Source organism: Leuciscus leuciscus (assembly GCF_965113295.1).
Source record: "Leuciscus leuciscus genome assembly, chromosome: 21".
Lineage (NCBI taxonomy): Eukaryota > Metazoa > Chordata > Actinopteri > Cypriniformes > Leuciscidae > Leuciscus > Leuciscus leuciscus.
The window spans coordinates 23,711,259-23,732,930 of record NC_138745.1 but is presented as its reverse complement, the minus strand read 5'-3'; the positions used below and the strand labels follow the sequence as shown (position 1 = coordinate 23,732,930).

Genomic DNA, 21,672 nt, shown 5'->3' with positions numbered 1-21,672 from the left:
GAGCCATTCCTCTTTCAGAGCAGTGGCCAGGTTACTAGGTGATGCTGGTGGAGGAAAATGTTTTCTGACTGGTTCCTCCAAAATACCCCAAAGTGACAAAAAAATATTTAGATCTGGTGACTGTGCAGGCTATGGGAGATGTTCAACTTCACTTTCATGTTCATCAAACCATTCTGTCACAAATCTTGCTGTGTGTATTGGTGCATTATCATGCTGATACACGGCACCATGTTTGAACCATTAGGTGCACATGGTCCTCCATTATGGTTTGGTAGTCCTTGGCGGTTATGCGCCCAACAAGCACAATAGGGAATGCCATGATGTTGCAGCCCCAAACCATCACTGATCCACCCCTGTGATTCACTCTGGGCATGCAACGGCCAGGGTGGTAAGCTTCTTTGGGGCTTAACTGTAACTCTCCCGGATGTGGGAAACACATAGAAGGTGGACTCATCAGAGAACAATACATGTTTCAAATTTTCCTTAGCCCAAGATTTCCTCACCTGGCACCACTGAAATCGACATCTGGCATTGGCATGAGCGACTAAATGTTTTTCTATAGCAGCCTGACCACGAATAATGACCCTGTGAAGCTCCTGACTAACAGTTTTGGTCAAAACAGGAGAGTCGAGGTGTGCATTTAATTCTGAAGTGATTTCACATAAATGCATAAATATGGCATAAAAAAAAAAAGGGAGTCTGTAAAGGGGAGATTCTTGGGTATCACCACAACATATATTCATCTGATATATTGAGGGCCAAGGTCAAGGGACCCCCATTTGACCACCCATTTCCCCATTGCTAAAATTGAGCCAAACTGGGAGCATTATTTATTCCACTTCCCGACAAGTTAGCATGGCATGGCTGATATCTGTTATATTAGCTAATTTAATATCTCCCCAATTCACATTAGATAATGCAAAAATATCTAATTTCTGTAATGCAGAATATCATTTAACAAATTTATTGCAAAACAGAAAAAAATGCTGTTACAATAATGAGAATCAAACAACCATCACCCCTGAAAATAATGGGAATTATTATGATTATTTAAAATTTGAATGGAAATTCATCCCCATACTTTCTTTTACTTTAACCATTCATGAACATGGACAATACTGTTCAAAACTTTGGGGTCTGTAAAACTGTTTAATGATTTTGACTCTTATGCTCCTTACAAAAGCTGCATTTATTTGACCAAAAATTTAGTAAAAACTAATTCTGTGAAATACTATGTTAAAATAACAGTTTTCTATTAATATATTTCAAAATGTAAATTATTCCTGTAATGACCAAACAGAATTTTGAGCAGTCATTACTCATGTCACAAGAAATCATTCTAATTTGCTGATTTCTGTACGTAACAAGCCAGAGGACATGATAACTCTGCCGAGTGTTACAGTAGACTCTAGAGATGTGCCAAGCACCTCAGGATGAGCACACACACAATGATGATATCTGAATCGCAGCGATTGCAGAGACTTGTCCCGGCACAGGTAGTTTGTTTTGGACAGGGGGAAGTTGTGCTCCGTGCTGCAGAGTGGAAACAAACTACACATAGAGAGGGGTGTAGATTTTGTAATGCCATTTTAAAGGTTAAAGGATGAGACCCTTGTACATGTCAGCCAGGACACAGTCACTGGAATCTGGATGAGGGCATTCAGTGTCAAAGGACATTTCAAACATGTAGAAACATTAAATACACTGTATGGGGGGGTCACATGACATTTTGACATGTCATTTGAGACATGCCGACCATGTCAGTCAAGTGAATAAAAGCATTGACTGCATAGTTTCAGATGGTCAAATCTGCACTATTACAGGTTTGCTGATGATCAAAATATGTGAAGTGATTTGCATATCTCACAACATGCATGTACAGTAAATGCAGGACAACAGAGTGTTCCTCTTCATGTACACATATGTATGTGTGTTACAGTACACCTGAACAAACTAGCTGGAACCTGAAATCATGCTGGAATGTTCAGAGGAACTAATCTGATTGTCATGCCTGATAAATCCTGTTTTCTCAGTGTGTCAGAGCAAAATAAAGACAAGAACTAACAATACAGAAAAAGACACAGTCGAGCCTGGTGACTGCATGCTCAAGTCAATCCCACGAATGAAACGACTCCATTGTGGTCCACAAAGACACTGATGCGCCGGCAGGGACGCAAAGAAAATATTTGTACTCCTTCCTTACAATTCCATTTAGCCCTTAAAAATACATATTTTCAGCTTAGCATGACTAAATATATTTCTATGTAAAATGCCTCAGCTATGGCCATTCATCTTTTGAACAGATTGCAACAATTATCACAACATTTACCTAAAACAATAATTCTAACCATCATTGAAACTAACTTGACATGGCTGGTGTTCAGTCTATATCCAACCTATATACTACCTGCACACCACACCTAAAGTCAAACAACAATAAAATCAGTTGCTACTGAATTGAAAGTTTAACAATGTCAGTTAACAGGCTCCAGGATAGACCCTTCAGTTTACCACCTGGTGTGTCCTAGAGCCTTGCAAAGTCTAATAGACTAATAGACTGCTTCTTGTGGAAGCATTTACATTATGCATTTTATTATGGAAGTTTAAATAAAGGATAAAAAAGGCAATTGCGACTTATCTCACAATTCAGATTTTTTCCCCTCACAATTACATGTTTATATCTCACAAGATATAAACTCACAAAGCTGGCTTGACACTTGAGTTCAGTACAATTTTGACACAGTAACTTAAATATATCTCGCTCTACTTTTTACACCCCATAATTCTAGCATCTGGGTAGATTGCACTGATAAAGAATGCTGCAATACATCTGAATACGTCTCTTCAGACGGATCAGAGCGTGGTTCATGATCTCTCTGTGATATGTGCCTTCCTCAGATTGCAGTTAATGAGCCATAGAGGAGTCTTATATCAGTGTACTATTCACCTGAGAATAGTCCACTCTAGCTTGGGTAAGAATGTGTAGAGACATTGTTATTTTAGCCTTGCCAATGCATCTGTCCTTTCTTCACAGGTAGCATGGCTTCAAAAGGTGAGTGACTGAGACTGAGGGGATGTGTACAGCCAATAAGCTCCTGCCATGCTCTATCTAATAGATACCTTTAATGAGGGAGGTGGAGCAGGAGAGAAATGTGGGTGCCAGAGCATACAATGACCTCTCGATGACACTGTGTTTATATGTGTATGTGGTTATATTGAGGAATACAGAAGCCAGGGTGTAGATCAACACACATCAGTTGTGCATAAATTTAAACACTGCGAAGATAAGGATTCACATACTCCCATAAAACATGTCTATCATACTGAAATATGAGCTATTGTATTTTATGATACCAGTCAAGTAAAGAGAATAAAGACATGCATTCGTAAGGAAGCTCAAGTTAATTTAAAAGTGTGCTCAGTAATTGCTCAGTCGTGTGCAATGTAAGTACACTTATATGATATGAATAATATATTTAAGAATATGTTTCAAAATAGAACTGCTTTTACTTTATTTTACGCCGTATCAAATAAATTGAGTTCATAAGTGCGTTTTGTGTGTCAACAGTTCAATAAAGCTTTACAGGACGAGAGCCAAACAGGCCTGGTCTTTGATGGTTGATTGGCAAAAAAATGTCAACATTTCTTTGCTGGCATCATTCAAGCACAAATCTTTTTGTGAGGCAATGTTCCGACATGAGGGCGGACAGCCCAGGTTTATGTAACTGTTCTATTTTTGACAGCAACCATTAAGGTTGGAGTGATTTTAGAGATAGGCACTTAACATGACAATAGCCAATAGCAATTAGCGGATTGGACCCTAGCTTCTTTAAAGCCAGGAGCTCCAACAAATGCTTCAGTGTTCAATGGACTCAACAATGGCTCTTCAATGGACACAACACAGATAATCAATTTCTCTTTTACACATACATAAATCATTAGGGGCCAAATTGAGATAAGTCTGAGACCAAATTGAAAAAAATAAAAATAATACTTTATTATTTTTTACAACTAAGAAATATATATTTCTTAATGTTAAATGAGTGCCTTGTGGAAGTATTCATACCTCTTAATTTTATTTTTTATTTTTTATTTTGTTATATTGCTGCCTTATTATAAACTACTTTAAACTGTTTTTTTCCCCCACATCAAGTAGATGTCACTACATTTTGAGTGGAGTTAACCTGTGCAAATTCAATTGATTGGGTATGATTTGGAAAGGCACACGCCTCTCATTAAAAGGTCTAACAGCTGAAAATGCATATCAGTGCAAAAACCAAGCCACGAGGTCAAAAGAACTGCCGGCGGACTCAGAGAAAGGATTCTGTCAAGACACAGATCTGAGGAAGAACTCTGCTGCATTGAAGGTTCACAGAATCATGTAGCCTCCTTAACCCTTAATGAAAGAAGATGTGGACAAGTAGGACTCTTCTTAGAGCTGGCCTCCTTGCCAAACTGAGGAATCAGTGGAGAAGGGACTTGGTTAAAGTGGTGACCAAGAAGCTGATGGTCACTCTAATTGAGCTCCATGATCATATATGGAGATGGGAGAAACTCAAACATTGCTGCAACAATCCACTTATCTGGGCTTTATGGCAGAGTGGCCAGACTCAAGCCTCTCCTCGGTGAAGACACATGAAACCACTTGGAATTTGCAAAAAGGCAACTAAAGGACTCTCTCAAACTCTCTGGTCTGATGAACCTCAGTTCCAAGCCTCATGTATGGAGGAAACCAGGCACTGCTCATCATCTGCACAATACCATCTCAACAGTAAAGTGTGTGGTAGAAGCATCATGCTGTGGGGGTGTTTTTCTGCGGCAGAGACTAGGGGACTCGTCAGGGTAGAAGGAAAACTCAATGCAGCAAAAATAGCCTTAATGAAAACCTTGTCTGGAGCATTCAGAACCTCAGACAGGGCAGAAGGTTCACCTCCCAACAGGACAGTGACCCTAAGCACACAGCTAAGACAATGCAAGAGTGGCTTATGGACAACTCTGTAAATGTCCTTGAGTGGCCCAGACAGAACCTAGGCTTAAACCCAATCGAACATCTCTGGAGAAACCTGAAAATGGCTGTCCACCAATGGTTCCCATCCAACCTGACAGAGCTTGAGAGGATCTGAGGAGAAGAATGGCATAAAATCGCCAAATGCTGATGTGCAAAGTTTGCTGCATCATACCCAAAAATAGGTACTAAGGGTACAAATACTTAATACGTACTTACAATGTACTCATTTCAGTTTTTCATTTCAAAATTTGCAATGTTGTCACAAATCAGTTTTTTTGCTTTGTCATTATGGTGTATGGAGTGTAGATTGATGTGAGAGAAAAAAAAAGTTATTTAAAGTAGTTTAACATAGGGCAGCAACATAAAATGTGAAAATTTTTGAGGGGGTACAAATTCTTTTGCAAGGTACTAATCTAATCATAAGTCTTAAAAAATACAACTATTATAATAAATAGATAAGGAATATAGACAAAATATTATAAAACAATGAAATTCTATTTCTAGCTCGCTAATTTAATAAGTGGACTTTTGGATTTGACTTCCACACTTCCTTTGAGCTCCAGTAGACAATTGCACACACACACACGTACACATGCCATAATGCATTGACTCCCGCACATACACACATGTACATGTACACATATAATTAGGCCCTATTGAAATGCCTTCCTGTGTTCCCTTTGTTTGTGGAGTGATTTTTCCATAGAGTCCCTCATCACTTCAACATGAGGCTCTGCAACTGATCAACATTCAGTCAAAAAAGAAATCTCCGATAAACATTCATGAACAGAGAGAGAAAGTAAAGTGAGTTGAAGCTGAGAAACTGAATGGTTTACGGGCTTAATCAGACCGCAAGTCTGGACGGAGGACAAGCATTGACCTGCACAACAGATATAGCCAACCACTTCTTGGCTTTGGCTTTCTCATTCACACCGTTTTGCTCCCGTGTCTAAAAGAAGAGAATTAGGTTTAAAAAAAATCGAATTTGCTCAAACAGCCAGCAAAAGTTGTCTTTTGTAGTGGCTATCGGTCTTTCCGTCCGTCCGTCAGTCTTCAGTGTCACATGATCCTTCAGAAATCATTCTAATATGCTGATTTCATTCTCAAGAAACATTTCATAATATCAATGTTGAAAACAGTTGTGCTGCTTAATATTTTTGTGGAAACGAGAATACTTTTTTTCTTTCAGGATTCTTTGATGAATAGAAATTTCAAAAGAAAAGCATTTACTTTTACTGTACTTTAAATCTTTTCTAACAGTATAAATGTCTTTACGTAAAAAAAACAATCTACTGTTTTGCTTTTGAACGGTAGCCAATATACTGTATAAGCATAAGCTCAGCCTCTCTGAGAAATGGGATAGAAAATAAGTCATATAACAGGATCTTCTTGACACATTTGATCTTATACACATCTCACACATCAACCTGATATCCTAGAAGTGTACAATCAGTGCTTATACAAATTAGAAGTGTACAGTATATATTTTTTGATTTTCTCCCCAATTTTACTTTTACTTTTAAAAGGTGGAGAGAATTTAGTGTTGCTGGGGGATAAAGAGACCTCGAATTCATCAGAAAGGTGCTCTAATCCACTAATTCATCCAACCTCCACTTACTGTACATTCCTCAGCGCTTCCCCGAGGCCAGATCTATCATGTAAAACCATCTACACATTTACAGTGACACTTACAAAACCTAATAAATTACAATCCACAAATATGGAAACATTCGATCATCATATTATGTTTAAATCAGGTACTGAACTATTAATATAATACTTTGGGGAACATACTGCTATTATTGTAACCTATGTTTGGATAACTACTGTTAACAAAACCTGCAGAAGGAGATGGACATTGACAGCTCACTTACATTTATGAACTTAAAACACTTGACTAGACTAGAATAATCAATACAAGCATCAGCACACTGATATGGCAAGCACTTTTGACAGGATAACATAGTTAAGAAGTGGAGATAGGGGGTTTAGTACTGCAAAAATGATGACTGTCTCAAAGGGGGTCGTGTGTAGTTTGACCTCTTTTTGCAAGAGTCAGCAGTAGGATTATCACAGTACTACACTGTCTACCCAAGCTGAGGATAAGAAATATTGCTTTTTGTGCTTTTCTCGTGTCATGTGATCCATCGCAGCCTATCTATTCAGTTTCCACAGTGTATCTTTTTGCTTGTAAGTCTGATTGCGTGATAAACAGACAGAAAGACAGCGAGATTTTGCACATACATGCATACAAGTTTGTCCCTGGGAAAGAATTTATGTGTTTGGCTACATTCACAACTTCACACAGTCAATGTTTGGGATTGACAACAGTATTTATCAACAGGTGTGACTCTCAAATTGTCCTGTGCATATGAGAGCAGACAGAAGCGTATTGAATAATGTATTCGGTTCACTTTGTGAACTGTATTTTGCCATATTTATCACTCTAAACAAGACTGACAACTGTATTTTGCCATATTTATCTCTCTAAACAAGACTAACAACTGTACTTTGCCATATTTATCACTCTAAACAAGACTAACAACTGTTTTGCCATTGTATCACTCTAAACAAGACTTACAACTGTATTTTACCATTTTTATCCCTTTAAACAAGACTTACAACTGTATTTGTTGCTTTATGAACGTAGTGTTTGTGTTTGTGTGTGTGTTGCGAATGTTAGAATGGGTGAGTGTGTATGAATAAAGAAATGCTAAGAAAATGAGGGGGCTTCTCTTGTAGATTTGTGCAGACCCTGACAAAAGGTTGTGGATTAGTCCTTTGAGACTTTTCACAGTTGTTTCATCTTATCAGCCTCTATTCAAAAAATCTGAACTGTATCAAGAGCTCAGAGATGAAGTCAGCCCACAGTATACACAGTATCTTCGGCTGTCCCTGGGGAGCATGAAAGCTGCTCTGGCCTGAATGGTGACTCTATTTCATTGAGGGAGGTTAGCCGATACTAAATGCTACAGAGACAATGGCGTGATCTTTTTCTAACTCTCCAGGGTCAAATGGGATTAGCATCTACCTCAGAGTTGGAACAAAAACAAGCATTTAAAGTCTTTGAGTGCCAGTTAGCATGATGCCTGGGTAGGATTGGCATCATTTGTGGGAGCTGAAGTCACACTGCAGTCTCATGGTATGACTAGTGTGTGTCTTTAAAGTGTGCCATTTGTACACAGCTAGTGTCACCAAAAAATGTAACATGAAATAATATAGTCAATTTTGTCAATATTGTATACAGTAAGATCAGGAATATAAATGGCCATTAAGAACATACAAAGGGTCAATTGTGATTCATGTTAACGTTTAAGGTGAAGTGTGCACTTTTTGTGCACTTTTGTTTTGTCAAAATGGCTGTTCATACCATAGCTTAATATGCAGAGACAGCCATATATAAGCAACAACAACAACAACAATGTATTATTGCTGTTATTATTATTATTAAATATTAATGTTTATTACACATTTATTTATTTTTTGGTCACACTTTAGTTTAGGGTCCAATTCTCACTATTAACAAACTATTAACTACAACGTTTGCCTCAATAAACTCCTAATTACTGCTTATTAATAGTTAGTAAGGTAGTTGTTAAGTTTAGGTATTGGGTAGGATTAAGGGATGTAGAATATGGTCATGCAAAATAAGGACTAATAAACAGCTTAAATCCTAGTAATATGCATGCAAATAAAAAACTAGTTAACAAAGAGAATGGGACCCTAGACTAAAGTGTTACCAATTTTTTTCCAATCAAAATGTCTAAACCACCTGGCTCCATTTTGGTATGCAATACCTATACTTTTCACAATCCAGTAGTTTTTTGATTGATCAAATTAAGTCCTGCCCTATATTTTTTCCCATTGAAAATCTATCTCATAAAACTCATCAATCATTCATAAAAATGACACATTATGAAAGTAAAACAGACTCTGAATAACATTTCCTGTTGACTTCTACTCTGTGTGAGTATACCTGTAGATGACGCCGTGTTGGTGCAGGAACATAAGAGCTGATGTGACCTCAGCTGCGTAGAAACGGGAACGAGCTTCATCAAACTTTCGTGAGCGCTGGATCTGAAACATCAGGTCTCCTCCGTTTACATACTCCATAACAAAGAACAACCGATCCTGCAGAGATAGAGAGAGAATGAGAAAGAAGACAAAAAAGATAGTTCATTTTCATAGAACAGGACTAGAAGATGACGTAAAATCATCTACACTGTTCACTGTTAATCCTGTTGCAGTTTCTCATTTAGCTGTCCGGATAACAGTTAAGCACTGCACAGTGCACACGCCAACAGACAACAAAGCAATATATGCTTATATAATTACCAGAAAACACAATAAACATAAAATAATTCCAGCACAGGCACTTGGATGATAATGAAACTCACATTCTGACTCACAGTAGGAAACATTTATTGTAATGTAACTCTGATAAGGAAACATGAAAAGAAAGTTTGGGATTCTCGTGTTCCCTTCCAATAAATTAGGAAATAGGCTGATCAATATAAAAACCGTATAAACTTCTTATCATAATCCATTGATCTATTTATCCACGTAGTTTATTATCAGGAAGTTGAGATACATATTTTATATTGCCCTTACAATAAAACAACACAAGTCCCCAATTCAAAGAAATGCATTTCCAGTAAAGCTACATGAAATCATGCAGTTCAAAGTTTAACCGGCTATCAACTGTCCATGGCGACTTTTAATAGACTTTTATGTTGTTAAAAATATTATAATAAATATGATATAAAATTACCATATTTTAGCAGTTATTTACCACTTATTCAACATCCCCCAAAAAGTTGTCAAATTTCAAATTACTCAACACCCCTGACCAGAAAAACGTTCTGCTGTTGTAAAGTAAATCAAAGTCCCTTTCAAGGAATGTCCGTTCACTCAGCAGCCGTATGTGCAAAGCCTCTGGGCAGCTATTTCGGGCACCCAAGAACAAGTCCTATCTATTTGAATGGGGGAATACTGAAAACTCAAAAACTGCTTGCCGAACTCACATTTAAATAACATATTTCAAATCAGCAACAAAATCTGAAATGAAATGTGCTATAAATGTTGTTTCCTACGCGCTAATATCGCTAAAAAAGCGTAGTTTTGTCCATGTCCATGTGCAGTCCTAAGCGCGAGTCTCTGGATTACATGGGAACCGGAGCTTCTAACGGCAGCTGCAGTGATGCAATGACTTTGCCAATTAGAGATTGGCTCTTTTATTTAGAAGGCGGGACTTATTTTGCCATATTGTGCGTTGCAGTTTCTCCCATTCATAAGTAATAGAAGTGCACTGCACCGTCTTTGTATATCTATAGTCTTTGAATACATTTTTATGAAAACACTTCAACTAAGGTATCAGTAAACTATCATAGAACGTTTATTAATACACATTTGTGTCATTCTGAGAATGTCAAGTTACTCAGTTAGAAAATGTCTCTAAACAACCTCAAAACATCAAACTTTGTAGCAAATCATTTACTTTTTATAACCTCCAATAAATGTTGCCTCTAAGTGCATAGCTTCTGTCACCTCTCTAGTGGAATCTTAGCCCATACCTCATGCGCAAAAGCTTTCAGATCACTGATAATCTTTGGTTTCCATGTTGCCACTGCTCTCTTAGAATCCCACCAAAGATTTTCAGTGAGATTTAAATCTGGAGACTTAGCATGCCATTTAAGAACATTGTAGGACCGAGCCCTGAACCAGGTTTGGGTAGATTTGGATATACTTGGGATCATTGACCTGCTGGAAAGTCCACTGATCATCAATTCAATCTATGCACAGAAGGCACCATACACTCTGCCAACTTCAAAGAATCCATTATGTCCTTCATACTGTCAAGATTTCCACTTCCTGCAGAAGCAAACACCCCCATAACGAGACTGGTCCAGCTCAATCTTTGACCGTGGTGATGGTGTTCTTGTGGGCATAAGCCCTGATTTTTTTTTGCACCAATCATAGCGCTGATTCATGGGTCCAAAAAGTTTCACACACACACCCTCACACTTAGCTTTGCTAAGCAAAGGTCAATGGATTATAAGGAAACAAAAAATAAAAACAAACAAACACACACACACAACACAATTACTGTAAGTCTTTGTTTAAGGTAAAATACATCATTATCAAATCATATATCTTATTCTTTGCTAAATTATCACTTAGGGCCAGATTTACTAAACAGGGCAAATTAGCGTGAGACCGCGATCCCATAAAAGCGCAGATGGGAGTGGAGAATTAAAGAGCACAGATGCTGTAGCTCATTTCCATTTTGACCAACGCAATCTACCAAGAGCAGCGCAAATTAGCGTAGAGTCGCAAACAAACAAGAGCCAATGATAATCAGGTGAGGGTAATTAACACATTCAGCAAATAAAAAATAATGTGGCTTGACAAACAATATGTTTGTCTTGCTCTGGCATTCCAAAAAATGAAACAAGTGAGAAAATTCTCCCTTCTATCACATGCTCTCTCTGTTCACTGCGGTTCCTCCTCCTACAGCAAATATCAGTCATGTCAAGCACAAAAATGGTATAAAACATGCTTTATTTGGGCGTTAAATAACGGCACAAATACCAGTAAATCAATCTCATAAACAACCACAAACCTAAGTAAATCACATTGCATGACATTTAAATACTCTCCCTCCCATACATTTTGCGTCAGAAAGGGAAACTCCTACAAATGTATATGCAATAAGGTCAGTCGCCTTATCATTGCAAATTTTTCACTGCGTGCCTACAGTAAATCCTGACAGTAGTTTTTTAACGCCAAAAGAGGGTTTGTGCAGACGCAAGCTGTCAGTTAATCTGGCCTTTAATCTCTTATCTGTAACGTGTATGTCCTGTTTCTGTTCAGTTTCTGTTTGCCTATATTCTCCGTCATTAGTTCACTAGTTTGTTCTCATAGTTACTGATTTCGTTCACCTGTTGTTTAATTAGTTTCCTCATTACATATGTATTTAAGCCCTGAGTTCTCCTTAGTTCTTTGTCCTGTACCGTCTTTGAGTCAATTGGTTGTAATAACTGATTCTCCTTAGTCCTGAATCACTATAGAATCACTATATTTTATTTACAGTATTCAACAATTGCACAGTACAGAAGTGATGCTTGCCAGTGCAAAAGTCAACAACATCATTCTAGACTGTTGTAGGTGGTATTCATATGCAAAAGTGTAGGATTTGAGATTGAAGAGGGTTTCAATGTAGTTTCTTATTTGCTCAAGTTAAAAGCTCCGACCTTCAAGTGTCTATACTTTAGATATAAATAAGGTCCCTCACACTTTGTTGATTAATTTTGTTCGATTTTTTTAACATTTTATTGTTGTTTTGAAGTCTTATAAATGTAAAAGCATATATCACATAGTATGCCACATGATTTGAGGTATATATAATTCATATCCGTAGCACAGTGCGGGACAAACATTAGGTTTGAATTTGAAGAAATTTGAACGAATCAGAGTTTTAAAGTACTTTCATGAAAGGACCTAATTATTTTGTGCCAATATTACTGTAGCCATACTTCTTAAGCATTATCCAGGGAGGTTAATGACAATACTAAATCAATCAGAATATAGATATATTAAATGAACCTTAATAGTGAAGTGGTGGTTGGTATTTAATTCAGAATACATAATGAAGTGCCGCCAGAAATATCACACTGACATACTCAACATTGCCTGACTGACACAAATTGTTTTAAGCCATGACTTTTGATGAATAACGTTATCTTATGTAAGTGTACAAAAGCCCACTTGTGTATTTTGTTCATTCAGAGAGGAGGAATTTAAACAGGATGCTTAAATAGTTTGTGTAAATGTGCCAAGAAATCTGAAGGAGGCCCACCCAATCCAATATGAACAAACATTTCCTGCCCCTAATTAGAAATGAACAAATAGTTTCTTCCGTTTGGGTTGGACCACAAGACAGCAGCCCCGATTGGAAGATAGTGGACGCAGCACAGCCCCGTTTGGGTTAGTCAAAACTGGCTCTGTTTTGTTAGCTTAAAACGGGACACAAGACGACTTTTCAATATTGTGTTATGACTCATGAATGTAGAAAAGAACAGTGTATCGCTGCATCTGAAATGATGGCGCGTGTGTGTTATGCAGGGCAGTTCTGTCATGCTGCAATAGACGGGTGGTGTAAGGAAACGTCTGTTTAGTCTCATCCATGCTTATATAACATGTTATGAAAGACATTTTCAATGGCTTATTTTCTAAAGACTGCAGGTGCAGGACGCTTCTGACAAACCGGTGCTGAAAACACAAAACAGACATACAGTACACAAACATGATAAGACCTGTAATCTGCATTATTGAAAGCCTATAGAAGCCAATAGACACATACACAACTCAACAACTTCAACAAATCCGTGTCGGAATACAGCTGTAGTGTGCGTTCTGCAGTGCTACTGAATGCGGCAATAGCTTGTAGTTAAATGAGCGGTAATTCTAAAATGTTCATCATTATTACACTACCGTTTTATTCAGCAAGGATGCATTCAATTGATCTAAAGTTACAGTAAAGATTTTATAATGTGACAAAAGATTTCAATTTCAAATAAATGCATACAAGTATCCTGAAAAAAAATATTAATCAGCTAACTGTTTTCAACATTGATCATTTGAAGAAATATTTTTTGAGCACCAAATTAGCATATTAGAATGATTTCTGGAGGAAGTTAAACTTTGCCATGACAGGAATAAATGACTTTTTAAAGGGATAGTTCACTTTGAAATAAATTTTTGGTATGTTTTAGCTTACCTCAAGGGCATCCAAGATGTAGGTGTCTTTTTTTCCGCAGTAGTTTCAATTTTGATATTTTTAGGTCAAACCGTTCTTGTCTGTCAGTCATATAATGCAGGTCTATGGTCACTGTCTCAAAGAGCATGCACAGAGTCCAAATTAAAACAATTCCCCGTCGTCCAAATTAAACAATTCCCCATCGTAAGTACACATTGATGGCCTAAGACACGAAACGAGCGGTTTGTGTGAGAAAACGAACAGTATTTATATTGTTTTTACCTCTTATACACAGCCATGTCCAAGTGATCGGATCTGACGTGTACGCAGACTGGTGTATAGATATATACACACTAGATGTCGCCTTGTCTACGGCAGTTCATTGGAACGAATGTCTTTAAGGCGACATCTAGTGTATATATCTATGCACCAGTCTGCGTACAAGATCAGATCACTTGGACATGGCTGTGTATAAGAGGTAAAAACTATATAAATACTGTTCGTTTTCTCACACAAACCGCTCGTTTCGTGTCTTAGGCCATCAATGTCTACTTACGATGGGGAATTGTTTAATTTGGACGACGGGGAATTGTTTTAATTTGGACTCTGTGCATGCTCTTTGAGACAGTGACCATAGACCTGCATTATATGACTGACAGACAAGAACGGTTTGACCTAAAAATATCAAAATTGAAACTACTGCGGAAAAAAAGACACCTACATCTTGGATGCCCTTGAGGTAAGCTAAAACATACCAAAAATTTATTTCAAAGTGAACTATCCCTTTAAAATATATATCTAAAAAATGTTATCACACATGTAATTAGATAATTAATTACAGCTATACTTACATGCAGGTATTTTTAAAAATATAACTACATGTATGTGCAAAATAAATACCAGTTATCACCTGATGAATTTAAACATTAAACCATAGTAGTTAAAGACAACTAATATAAAGTGGGACCAAAAAACATTAAAAAAAATCCTGGGAATCAGCCCCAGAATTTTAATGGTATTGTGTGTATAGAAATTGTTTGAATTGTACAAAACAAGCATTTCCCTAGTAAGCCATTAGGGTGTGACAGTAATTTATGACTGTTATGGAATCCTGTTACCACCCAGAAAAAAGTAATTATGCCCCAATGTGTGTAATGTTCCTGTAACTGTGACTTCATTTCTCAATTTCACTTTGACTTTCTTGTAATTCCAACATTGTTGCAACTTAATATCTCATATTGTGACTTTGTATCTCATTTTTAATTTGATCTTACAATTAGTGTCGGGTAAGTTAAAGAGTAATTAATTACTATAGCTTCTTCAACAATGTAATTAGATTACTGTGCGAATTACTCTCTCTAAAAAGTACTGCATTACTAATTAATTTTCTAATATCAACCAGTTGAACAATACAAGGATAGACATAAAACTGCTCTTTAATTTTTTTTTAAAATAAAGATCAAGACGTTTGAAAAAAATTTTTTGTCATACATTGACAATTTACAGAAATAAAGATGTTCAGAGCCCACATTCTAACAGATAGGTGTAAAAAAATGAAATAGGTTAGAACGCAGAGCAATGCAGACAAAGAGACGGACTAAGAAAAAGCAAAAGATGGAAGGAAAGATGTTTTCGTGCAGGAGAAATATGAGCTCAGGTCTGGCTGCAATACAACATTGCTCAGAGTTTTGAGAGCGAATTCAACTCATCAATTTACTCTGGAAAAAGAGGAAGAGGGAGAGAGAAAGAGAGAAGCAAGAGGGTTGAAAGAAAGAAAATGTGCTCAAATCACCCATTTATATTGCAGAGAGAACACATGAGACCAGAAACACGGCGTATAATGTAATGAGACAAATCTGAAATTTGACAAAAAGAGAGTGATCTGAAACTGCATGTCTCTAGAAATATAGTTCACATTTTGTCCTAATAAAGACAACTTTGAAATTAAAGAGAGAGAGAATAAGAGCAAAAGATCTTAAAAGCATTGAAAGTGACGTAATCTAGATCTTGGGTCTTCATCCCAGTAATTGTTTGCAATGCATCTGTATTTAAAAGTATCTGCAGTTTCACTACTGTTTAGACACAAAGAGCAAGACTACATGTTCTAAATCTTCTAAATCATCAGGGCACAGGTTCACTGAAATCACTTGAGTCACTGTAGCGGAGGGAAGCACATGAGGGTTTCTGGGTTATGCCAGTGCTAGAGATAGTGAGCTGTGAGCTGTTTTAATGACCTCATCTGTGTCTGTCCTTAGCTGGGAATGAAGTCACACTAACACACTGTCCATAACCATAACAAAACACAAGTCAAGACTGATCTAATTCTTCTAACTCACTTATCTTTAGAAGTTATAGCTGTACACTATTTCTAAATGTTGGGAAGTTATGCAAAATGATTAATTAAAATGAACCTAGCAATATAAGAATACTCACTCACATCATCACTTACATAATAGTTTTAAGCTATATCATGTCATAACCCAATCCTACATGAGCATAGGCAAAATATTTTGTAATATTTATGTGAGTAATCTGTGACAGAATTTTAATATAATATATATTAATATTTTCATATAATATATATTGATATTTTAATATAATATTTTAATATAATATAATATAATATAATAATTGTTAATAATCAGTAGGCTGAACATTTCAGTTGTGGCATAATTAGTGATACTGATAACAAATCACTTCACTGGTTTTACATATAAGTCTGTCCTCTCTTCTCTCTTGACTTATACCCACAGGCATGAATAAATAAAATTATGAATATCTACGTTTAATGAGTCTAGTGTAGTGTTTATTGGATTGTTTCACCAAAGCTTGCGTGTTATTAGGCCACCACAAACATGTTCCTCCACATTTCTGGTGGTTGAATTTGGTGAGACAAGACACAGAGAAATGTGCGTGAGAATGGAAAGGGTGTTTTAAAAGCAGCAGACCCTTTGTTTGTGTAAAACACACAAACTAACACAACTATGAGCCACGAGTCGAGCCATGCAAATGTATTTGCATTAAAAATCCCCTGTTAGGTAAAAAAAAAAAAAAAAGGAAAATGAGATGAAAAAGGATCTGTAGAGTGCATTTTCATAAAATATTTAGGCCTAAAAAAGAAGAAAGTAGTTTAGATGGAAAGTAGTTTAGATGTCACTGCCCGCATGTGACTCTGAAATTGTCCTGTTCACACAACAGCTTACATACAGTATTCGAGTCAGTACTGTATGAATGAGTATAGCCAATGTCAATCCCCTTTCTTGTGCTATAGTAGAAATTCTGGAAGCATTTTTTCTATTCTATTCTATTCCATTTTTTTTTTTTTTTACTTAGAGAAAAGTTAAAGAGTTATAAACCATGAACCAAACCAACCAGCTAGGTGAATCGCAACACAACAAACTTTGATTTGAAACAAAAAGTATTTGAAAATCAGACAGCTTTAATGAGGGAAAGAACTACACATATATGTACAGTACAGGCCAAAAGTTTGGAAACATTACTATTTTTAATGTTTTTGAAAGAAGTTTATTCTGCTCATCTAGCCTGCATTTATTTGATCAAAAATACAGAAAAAAAAAAAAGTAATATTGTGATATATTATTACAATTTAAAATAATTGGTTTTCAATTTATTATACTTTAAATTATCATTTATTTCTGTGATGCAAAGCTGAATTTTCAGGATCATTACTCCAGTCCTCAGTGTCATTACTCCAGTCCTCAGTGTCACATGTGACATCCAGTCTATCACATGATCCTTTAGAAATCATTCTAATATTCTGATTTATTATGAGTGTTGGAAACAGTTCTGCTGCCAAATATATTTGATGAATAAAAGGTTAAAAAGAACTGCATTTACTCAAAATCAAAAAATATTTTCTAATAAAATAAATCTTCTTTACTATCACTTTTTATCAATTTAACACATCCTTGCTGAATAAAAGTATTGATTTATTTCAAAAAAAAGAAAGAAAAAAATTACTGACCCCAAATTACTGACCAGTAGTGTATATTGTTGTTACAAAATATTTCTATTTTTAAAAAATGTGCTTCTTTTTTTAATTTTAATTTACATTTTTTTAATTTTTATTAATCAAAGTATCCTAAAAAAGTATCACAGGTTATGAAAAAATATGAAGCAGCAGAACTGTTTCCAACTTTGATAATGAATCATCATATTAGAATGATTTCTAAAGGATCATGTGATAGACTGGAGTAATGATCCTGAAAATTTAGCTTTGCATCACAGAAATAAATGATAATTTAAAGTATAATAAATTGAAAACCAATTATTTTCAATTGTAATAATATATCACAATATTAAAAAAAAATTCTGTATTTTTTATCAAATAAATGCAGGCTTGATGAGCAGAATAAACTTCTTTCAAAAACATTAAAAATAGTAATGTTTCCAAACTTTTGGCCTGTACTGTATATATATATATATATATAAAATGTATGTTAGATTCGATTATTCGTGATTAATCGATTCGACAGCACTAAACAATAACATGGCATAATATGATTATTCATATTTGTTAATAATCAAAAGGCTAGAATTTCTTATTTTATTTTTTCACTGAAAGTTCAGTTAAATTTGAATATAATAAATATTAGACATCATATGTAACACTTATGCGACATAGGGGTAAATCAGGCTAGAATTATTTATTTCATTTAATTTTTTATTAGAACTTAAGTTAAGATCGTAATATGATATAATGTCATTATTCATATGTGTTAATAATCAATAGGCAAGAATTCTTTATTTTATTTTATAAGTCTTAGAACTTAAGTTTTTATAATATAATATAATATAATAGTCATTATTCATATTTATTAATCAGTAGGCTAGAATCCTTTAAAAAATATATTTTTATATTAAAACTGATGTTAAGTTTTAAATAAAATAATATATTATAATATAATATAATAGTCATTCATATTTATTAATCAGTAGGCTAGAATCCTTTAAAAAATATTTTTTTAATTAAAACTGATGATAAGTTTTAAATAATATAATATATTACGTTGAATAATATAACATAATATAATATAATACAGTATAATATAATATAATACAGTATAATATAATATAATATTATATTAAATTATATTATATTATAGTCCCAGTTAATTCTCCAGCATAAGCTAACTATCTTCCCCTCCATCTTTCTTTTTCACAGGCAATCATTTAGACTTTCCATGTTCCAAAAATCCTCCTCACTGTCTTTCTACAGGGCCCCTTCTTTTGGCTATTTTCTCTGTGCAGGAGCATGTCTACCCATGGTCCCAACAGGCCTCATCAGAAACAGTTGTGTAATGTTATTTACATTTCTGCAGCGTAATTACAGTTGATAAGAATATGGCTGCGATCCCAAAGCTGATTAAAACCAGAGGCAGCAGTTCAAAAAGAGTACACGACTCCTCTTCCCTCCCAAATCATGTCTTCCTTCTTCTTTCTGCCCCTTTCCCGCACTACTACCGCCTCCAACCCTTCTTTCTTTGCGTTTCTTGCTTTTTGCCCTCCGTCAGTTTGTCCTGTGTTCTCAGATGCGGGCGAATGAGAAGGGAGATACAGTGGGTGGTAGTCGAAGAGTGAAAAAGAGAAACGAGGACACTAGATATCACTGTGAGTGTAACTGGGGCATGGGAGGGGAAGCTGAACAAGAGACGGAAAGAAGTGAAAGTGCAAAATAGAGAAGAGACCGATGATGAGACCGATAAAAGCCCTAGTGAAAAGGATGTCAGAGTCTTTAATGGGCACAGTTCATTGATAGAACCATACCACTTCTACTTGCCTTCCCTATCCGCAAATACAATCGTGTGCAGAAGTTTGGGAACCCTGGGTGATTAAACAAAATTAAAAGTAGTAACCAGCATTGTGAACTTATTGGACGGCCATTTTTCAACTATTTTCACTCACATGCTGTTTTTTTTGTGTGTTTTTTTTACTTAGAAAATAAAACGTGTATTTTATCATAAACGACTTATAATTGCTAAACTTGTTACAATTTTCATAACCTCATCTGACTTCTCAAGTTCTTTTTATACTGGACTGTCACCCTCAAACCACATTGTGATACACGGGTGTCAGAAAGAGGTTACACTGCCCCCTCCTGGACAACTCCTGTTATTCTAAATCCTGATCAATACTGTGTGGCTCTGCCATCTGCTGGACTGTGAGAATAGTTTGAGATTTTTCACATGATATTTCACAATATGTTTCAATTTCACAATATGTTTCAATTTGAGATCATTCGTTAATGCATTAGGTGTCATGAACTTGAAATGTTAAAATATTTAGTATGCACTATTGTTATATATTTATATCAGCATATTAGAATGATTTCTGAAGGATCATGTGACTTCGAAGATTTGAGGAATGGCTGCTGAAATTTCAGCTTTTGCTACCACAGGAATTAAAATAGAAATATTAAAATAAAAATTTAATCTAAACTATAATAATATTGCACAATATTACTGTATTTTTGATCGAATTAATGCAGCCTTGGTGAGCAGAAGAGACAAAAACACTCAAAAATCTTTCCGACCTCAAAAGTTTGAATGGTGAATATACAAATTAACATTAACCTAGACTAATAAAAGCTATTATGTATTGTTAGTTCATGACAAATTCAACGTTTTTTTTAATTAATTTTTTTAAGAAATAGCTCACCATTTGTCATCATTTACTTGGTCTGCTCTTCACACATACTGTAGCTATCGTATAGCTTGGAATGTATCATGCAAGTCAAATGAAGCTACAATGAATCATTGTATAAAGCTCTATTTTAGAGATTGACAGTGTGAATCCATCCACTTTCATTCTATGGACAACAGGTGGACATTAAGTCAGAAATCTCAAAAAAAATTTGTTTCACAGTAGAAAGAAAGTAATACTGGGTTTGGAACATCATGAAGGTGACATTAGGAAGACTGCAGTACGTAAGTGTTTAATCTGATCAGAAGAAATAAATGACTTGAAATGTCTAGATTAGAGAGAATCAGGGTTTTGATTTAGTTTTACCTTCGTCTGGAAGCAGCAGAAAAGCTGAGTCAGATAGGGATGTTTTCTAGCCAGGGCCAGAATGCGTTTCTCTGTCAAAGTGCAGTCCACATCATCATCTTGAAGGATGACGTCTTTTTTCAAAACTTTCACAGCATAAACTTCATCTGAGCCTTTCAGCTCAGCCAGCATCACCTACAGCACGGAGAGGGCAATGTGAAGATGTTGATTTGTTTTCATACGCTAAAACTGAAAAGCACCGATTCGTGACCCTCACCTTGCCGAAGCTGCCTTTGCCCAGCACTTTGATGAACGAGAAGTCCGTGAGACTCATTCTCTTCGTCTGTACGGTCTTCACGTCTCCATTCTCCCGGCTCTCGGTCGCTGTGCTCTGAACGCCGCTGCTCGAGGAAGAGGAGGAAGACTTGTGCTCCTGGCCAAATGACAGGGCCTTGCGGATACTCTCCAGTTCTGCAAGCTCTGCTACAGACAGACGAACACAACATTAGACTTAAAGGAATAATTCTTTCAAAAATGACAAATCTGTTATCATTTACTCGCACTCTAAACCTGTATGAGTTTCTTCCTTCCATAAAACACATGGAAACATTTCAAAGTGCCCCTATTATGCTCCTAATTTTGTTCTGAAGGTCTCCTACAATAGGTTTACACGCATCCTTTAATTTTCTCATAATATACATTGCATCATCACCTCTTTTCTCACAGTGTCTGAAACAGTTCGATCAAAGACTTGTTCTCTCTAAAAAAACCCACCTTTCCGGAAGCCTACTCTGCTCTGATTGGTCAGATGGCCCAGTCGGTTGTGATTGGTCTACAGCTTTACAGCATGCGTCAGAAACAAACCCCCCATTACCTGAATTTCAGCCAAAGACTTTAA

The 21,672-nt window shown here is 35.9% G+C and overlaps 1 protein-coding gene across 2 annotated transcripts in view; it reads right to left on the bottom strand.

The window, feature by feature from the left end:
* The window catches only part of prkcea (protein kinase C, epsilon a), a 65,375-nt gene that overhangs the window by 6,507 nt on the left and 37,196 nt on the right, over positions 1 to 21,672 (bottom strand). The window contains exons 9-11 of one of the 2 annotated variants that reach the window (XM_082151753.1): positions 21,052 to 21,254; positions 20,796 to 20,969; positions 8,985 to 9,139 (exon numbers count right to left, since the gene is read on the bottom strand). In XM_082151753.1, coding sequence (XP_082007879.1) covers positions 8,985 to 9,139; positions 20,796 to 20,969; positions 21,052 to 21,254 — 532 coding nt within the window. Of the gene's footprint in view, positions 1 to 8,984; positions 9,140 to 20,795; positions 20,970 to 21,051; positions 21,258 to 21,672 lie in introns of both variants that reach the window. The other variant, XM_082151752.1, reaches the window with a different exon arrangement.